We start from the raw sequence: 6631 nt of genomic DNA, 5'->3' as shown, positions 1-6631 counted from the left end.
TCATTTTATCTTTATTATTTTTTCAACCCTAATTTTGAACCCAATCTAATAGGAAAACACACAATGTTACATATATATACACAATATTATATAATGAAGATGACATGAAGATGGGTTTCCATGGGGTTTACTAATTTAAGGAAAAAAAGTATAATGGGTGATTAAGAGGTAGAAAGAGGGCATGGGTAGAAAGAGGGTATGGGGTGTACTTTGCAAATTAATGAGTGCATATAGCAAGTTCTGATCTGCAACAGTTAGGCTTAATCCAACACGGAAGGCTCAACGGAACCTGCAATCCGTGATTCACATAAAAAGCAGGGAAAAAAATGCATGAAATTTACCATTTCTACCCTCCATCTTCTCTAACCCAAATCTCAAAGAAACAAAACAAAACCCTAACTGCATTAAACCCGAACACACATCACTCTGAGTTCCATCCATGGCGTCGCAAATGGCGATCCTCTTCCGCACGCGCACCCTCCTCTCCTCCAAACCCACCACCACCCTCATCAAAACCATTACCACATTCCCCTTCCTCTCACAAGAACCCCAATTAGTGGACCCCACTCCACCCCCCTCTTCCTCTTCAACCCCTCTCCCTCCCAACCCCGCCTCCGGCAGCCCCCTCTACCACGAAAACTGGCGCAGCCCAATCCCGCCACCACCCTCCTCCGCCGGCACCTCCCATGCGCTCTCCCCCGTGGGCTTCTACAACCGCGCCACCTCGGACACCTACGACCCCCGCGCCCTCCTCGACCTCTTCGGCGATTGGATGGCCTCGCAGCAGTGGCACGACGTCAAATTCCTCTTCGAGTCATGGGTCCGCTCCCTCGACAAGACCGGCAAACCTAACAAGCCCGATGTGAATCTCTTTAACCATTACCTACGCGCCAACCTCATGCTCGGCGCCTCCGCCGCGGAGCTCCTCGATCTCGTCGCGCAGATGGCGGAGTTCGACAACGTCGCCCCCAACACCGCCTCCTTCAACCTCGTCCTCAAGGCCATGTGCCAGGCCAAGGAAACCCTCGCCGCCGATAAATTGCTCCAACGGTTAGATCCATCGCTTCTCTCTGCTCTAAATTGTTGAATTTTGATGTTGTGATGAGAGCTGTGTGAGGGCGTTGACCGTTGACTTGGACTTTGTTAAGAGTAGGAGTTTGTGAGATGCTGATTTAAATCTCAGTGCTGAAGAGTTTTTAGATATCGGTTTACATATTTGTTCAATTTAGAGGAGTTTTTAGATTCTAAATTTCGGATTTTCTTTCGAGTCTTGCTAATGCATTAGGTCTTGTTTGGATAAACTTCTCTAGGTTAAATGAATTGAGCTTCTCTCATAGGTTAAAACTTAAAACTAACTTGATGCACTTAAACTTTTATGCAAGCTCTCATTCAGCATTTCCAAAAGCTGAAGTGCATAAGTTTTTTTTTTTTTTTTTGATTCATAGGAATTAAACTCAAGTAATTTATAATGACTCACTACTCAATCAACTGAGCTAGATCCCCTTCAAAGTGCTTTTGAAGAAGTTTATCTAATCAGAGTCTTAGTAGCCTGTTTGTCAAACCTAGAAGCAAACATGAACTACGTAGCTTTTGGCTGGGAGTTGTTTCCGTACATTGTTGTCTGGAAATGAATAATAGAATCTTTTGGATTAGGATTACATCGTAGCAGTTTCTTTAGGATAAATTTTTCGATAATAATGACATGCCTTCTCTCTGCCAGTGGGGGCAAAGAACCTGACAATGGTGGAAACTTTGTGTATTGAACTACCCTTTTTAAGATCCATTTGTTTTTAGTAATTAAGAAAAGTCACCTGCGTAATGCAAGGACAAGTGTGTTGTATACTGTGCATGCTATATTTAATAAGTTACTTGCCTGGTTTTAAAATAGTGTTTTTGGTCTATAATTGGCTGAGTATTATTTGCCTAGTTTTATAATAGCTTACTAATATATGTAATAATATTTGTTTTCCTTTCTCCTGTGGCTAGTTCTTTTGGTATGAGCATAATTTACACATTCCACTTTTTTTATGGGTTTGATTATATGCAAAATTGCTGTTTTGTAATTGCTTGTAATACTGTTTACCTGGCAAGAGCTACTTGTGCTAGAAGAACTGTTAATGGTTTAAATATATATTACCTTAACATACTAACAACTAACATGTGCTGATAAAAAAATAAATATATAACCTTAAATAATTACTTGTTTATTTAATTGTTATTGGATTGAATTTTTTTGGTTAGGTATTCCTAAGTTATAAATTTTCCTTGATTAGTTTCTGTCTGTTGCTTGTTCTTGTTGATCTTGATGTAGAGGGAGAGCCTACTCTTTTTTAAAGACAAACTGTTAAGTGACACTAATTTAATAGTTTGAGCTTTATGTCTAATTCCCAATCCCAACTGATATGAGATTCTAGCTTCGTTGTCAATGTCGTTAGGTTCAAAAGAACAATCCATACACTCAAAGGGTAGACAAAGTGGGCTCTATTTCATTTGATTAGAGGTCAGCCCATTCCTAACAGGTAGGCTGTTAAGAAGGCAGAGTCTGTACTTTAGACGAAGTTTTGCTTCTCACACTCAACTGAATGGGCCTCACTCTTGCATCATTTCCTTGCTTGTATTATTGAACAGAAAGTTGAAATACCAATAAGCATACAATGAGACAAATCATTGTCAAAATTACTCTAATTAGTATATACACGCCATTTGTTTGTATTTGTATGAGTAAATTGAGCACATTTGCTTCTTTATATATCAACCTTTGCTTTGTTATTATATTGTCAGGATGTTGCAGTCAGGAAATGATGCTCTCCCTGATGACGAATCGTATGACTTAGTCATTGGAATGCTCTTTTCCATGGGCCAGATTGACACTGCATTTAAATATATAGATTTAATTTTGAAATCTGGTAATGTGTTGTCAATGAAGGTTTTTATGAACTGTGTGGGGAGTTGTGTTAATAAGGGAAGGCTTGATACATTGGTGACAATAATTGAAAGGTGCAGGGTGAGTGATTAATCTTCTTAATAAATTTTTCTGTACCAGGTTTACTAATAAACTTGATGATTCTTTTATTGATATTCTGAAATCTCGTTGGTGTTTCTAGGCATCAGATCAAAACAAAGCTCTTTGCCCCAACTGGGACTTGTGCAATTTTATTGTTGAAATCGCAACTCGAGAGGATAATAGCAAATTAAGTTTTTATGGCCTGGAGTTTATGGCTAAATGGATTGTAAAGGGTGAACGTCAAAGACCCCCTATATATCTTTCTGTAGATGAAGGTTTAGTACTGTCAGCTCTTTTGACTGCTGGTAGAACCTATAATTCTGATCTGCTAGTGGCATCATGGGCTGTTTTGGACCGCTCATTGCGTAAAAAGAAAGTTCCTAATCCAGAGTCCTATCTTGGAAAGATATACGCGCTTGCGTCATTGGGGAATCTACAAAAGGCTTTTGGTACTCTAAATGAATATGAGGCAGCTTATGGAGACTCTGGTCAAGAAGCTGAAGACTTGTTCTGCCCATTTACTTCTTTACATCCATTGGTTGTGGCATGCTCCAAGAAGGGTTTTGAGACTCTAGATAATGTATAGCTTTCTTTCTGTTGAAGAAAATAATTGCCTAACCTTTAGGATTTGTTACTAATCCAATCCTGTTGTGATGTTTATAGTTTTTGTAGACTTTACAAGTTTTCTATTGGATATAAATTGTGCAACTTTTCATTCTTAACATAATATATATGTATTGTCCTAAATATATCTATTTAAATAAGATTCCATGTTGCTATGACATATGTTGCATTTATACTACCTTTCTGCACCTGTTGGCACGCATGCACCATATATTAAATCGCGTCCATGGTCTTTTTGGTTTTTAATTATGGTATATTCATTTGCAGCTTTGTCTAATCATGCTTTGTTCTGTATAGGTTTATTTTCAACTGGAGAATTTAAACCGTGCAGAACCTCCTTATAAATCTGTTGCTGCACTAAACTGTGTCATTTTAGGATGTGCAAACATATGGGACCTTGATCGTGCTTACCAAACTTTTGAATCAATTGGATCTACTTTTGGGTTGATCCCTGACATTCATTCATACAATGGGTTGATGTATGCCTTTGGGAAGCTGAAGAAGGTGATGATTCATTCTCCCAATCCTCCTCTTTATGTATCTTTTTGCCCATCCTCTCTACTTCCACTGCCCCACACCTTTTGAAAGCCTGCATTAGACTTTAAATCAGTTTTGCCTGAGCTCCGCATGCATGATATTTAAGTTGACATATAATACCTCTGTCCCTATATATTTAGGAGCCTTTTGAGAATTTTTTTTGACCCTTTTTATTTTTTAGACTCCTCCCAAATTTCTCTGGCATTTATTTTTTTATTTTTACCAAAATACCCTTGATTACTTTTCAATTTTTTAGTCAATAAACAATAAATGTTGTAAATTATTTCTTGTAAGAGGATTGGGGAAGTTGACTAGCCGCAAACATTAATTAATTAGGTAGAGTGAGATGATGAGTCCCAATAATTTGAAGGATAAATTGTTAACAAATTTTAATTTTAATGCCACTCACTAAATTAATCAACTTTCTTAATTCCTGTGAATTAGTTAAAATAGTCTTATATTATATATAGTGACAGATGTAGTACATAGGTGCCACTCAGTCTAGCTTTTCTTTGTCATTACAATTGTTTCTGTGATTGCATAGGATGATAGGAAAGGATGCACATGCTTGGTTGGAAGCTGATGTGGTAGTGGGCGCTGTGGGGGCACATTTCCTTTTGATTGTTCTTTTGCTGCTTAATTATTATGTACTGGAGCAAGGTCTGACTGATGTGTCAAACAAAGAAAAACCCACTTATATCTTTAATTGTCTTGTGGCAGACACATGAAGCTACAAGGGTGTTTGAGCATCTAGTGAGTTTGGGTCTCAAGCCTAATGCAAAATCATATTCTCTTCTTGTTGATGCCCACCTCATTAACCGGGATGTCAAATCTGCTCTGGCAGTGATTGATGATATGGTAACTGCATTGTTCTTTTTTTTCTTAAAAAAATTAGTATATTTTGCCAACAAAGGTCATTGATGTATATCAAACTCATTGACAGAGAGCTGCTGGATATGAACCATCAAAAGAGGTGCTAAAAAAGGTCAGAAGGCGATGCATGCGAGAAATGGACAACGAAAGCGATGCCAGAGTGCAATCACTGGTTAATTCCTTGAATTACCGATTGGGTTCAGAAAACCGACGGGATATTCTGTTTAATCTTAATTACAGTAGTATGGGTTATGCTTGAATGGTAAGTTTTGACACTACAAGATAATTTTTTGGAAAATTTAAGGATTTTTTATTATTGGCAAATGTTAGTTTGTTGGTTTGTTAATTTAAAGATTGATTGATTTTAGAAAATGTTCTTTGTTTTCGTTTTCTGTTTTCACTTTTAATTATATAAATGTCACCTGTTTCACTTTGTTTCCTGTTTAAAAATATCACTTTTTTATTTTTATTTTTTTCACTATTATAGGAACTTTTGAAAATAGGAAACAGTGAAAATAAGACGGTACTTTTGTAATTAAAAGAGAAAAAAATTAAAAACAAAAAATATTTTCTTAATTCAAATGGTCTCTTATTTTACTGAGTGAAAATATTTACTTTTGGAATGTAGTATATACATTTTGGTTAAGTCTTGTTTCTTTCACACAAATACACTGCGGGTATGACTCTTATAAAGGAGTGCCTACAGTAAATTTGTTTCTGTTTATCTCCCTTGTTTCTTTTTATTTGGAGGATTTATCTTTCCTCTTGGATGAATTGAAGTTGAATGGTGTTTAGTTCTAAACCTACTCTTCATATTGATATATAGTTCTTTTTGGCAGGGTGCATTGTCTTTGATGTTCAAATGAATTATTTGAACTATTTGGCATATCTTTTTATTGCATCCGTTTCCAAGGGAATCTATGTATATTAGTGGATGCTGCTCAGGTTGCCGGGGCCGGATGATGCAAAGAACAGCTTTGTGCAATCTTATATTTGTTGTATTTATGTGTTTATGAAGCGGGGAGGATGTTGATGATGGAATTAGCTTTCTTAGTGAAAGCCCAAAGCAGTGAATTTTCCAGCAAAGTTCGAAATAATTGTAGGACTGATCCAATTTTGGAAGAGGTTAGAATCAAGATCGACACTTCTCTCATGGTTCTTAATTTTTTGTTGTGTTTTTTTGGCACTGCCTGCTTATTCTTAACAATCTAGTGTGGCAACGACTACAAGCTCCAAGGATTTCGAAACTGCTTTTTGTGGTGCTGTGGTTGTATTAAATTAAATTCTACTGCAAATAATGGTAAAACTTCCAATCAAGCGCACGTTTTTATCATTGTCTAAAAAGTTAGAGATGTAAATGTCCATTTCTATATGAATGTGCTGTGTTTGGAAATATTCACCTAAACACCGAACTTGAGTCGTTTGTCTTGTAGTTGTGGAGAGAGAACCAATATCGTATAATTTTCTTTGATGCAGGCTTGTAGTTGTGGAGTGAGAACCAATATCGTACCATTTTCACACAAATTCGTCCCTTTTAGTATGGGAGATTTTTTTGTTGGACCTATGGTTTTTTATTTTTTATTTTTTTAATTT

At 36.8% G+C, this 6631-nt stretch overlaps 1 protein-coding gene across 2 annotated transcripts; it reads left to right on the top strand.

The window, feature by feature from the left end:
• Positions 1 to 335: 335 nt before the first annotated feature.
• On the top strand, positions 336 to 6201 carry LOC114387262 (pentatricopeptide repeat-containing protein At1g26460, mitochondrial-like). 2 transcript variants are annotated; one of them, XM_028347416.1, is made up of 7 exons: positions 338 to 1050; positions 2782 to 3004; positions 3105 to 3584; positions 3926 to 4132; positions 4886 to 5023; positions 5109 to 5300; positions 5878 to 6201. In XM_028347416.1, the coding sequence occupies exons 1-6, from the start codon at positions 440 to 442 to the stop codon at positions 5295 to 5297; spliced, it is 1848 nt and encodes a 615-aa protein (XP_028203217.1). In that variant the 5' UTR covers positions 338 to 439; the 3' UTR covers positions 5298 to 5300; positions 5878 to 6201. The 2 variants fall into 2 exon arrangements, with proteins under 2 accessions (XP_028203223.1, XP_028203217.1); XM_028347422.1 differs by lacking the exons at positions 4886 to 5023; positions 5109 to 5300; positions 5878 to 6201 and adding an exon at positions 4710 to 4857 and having other exon boundaries at positions 336 to 1050.
• The last annotated feature ends 430 nt before the right edge of the window (positions 6202 to 6631 follow it).

This window comes from Glycine soja, chromosome 2 (assembly GCF_004193775.1).
Source record: "Glycine soja cultivar W05 chromosome 2, ASM419377v2, whole genome shotgun sequence".
NCBI lineage: Eukaryota > Viridiplantae > Streptophyta > Magnoliopsida > Fabales > Fabaceae > Glycine > Glycine soja.
Note: the sequence above shows the minus strand (reverse complement) of the source record. Positions and strands in the feature narration are given on the sequence as shown.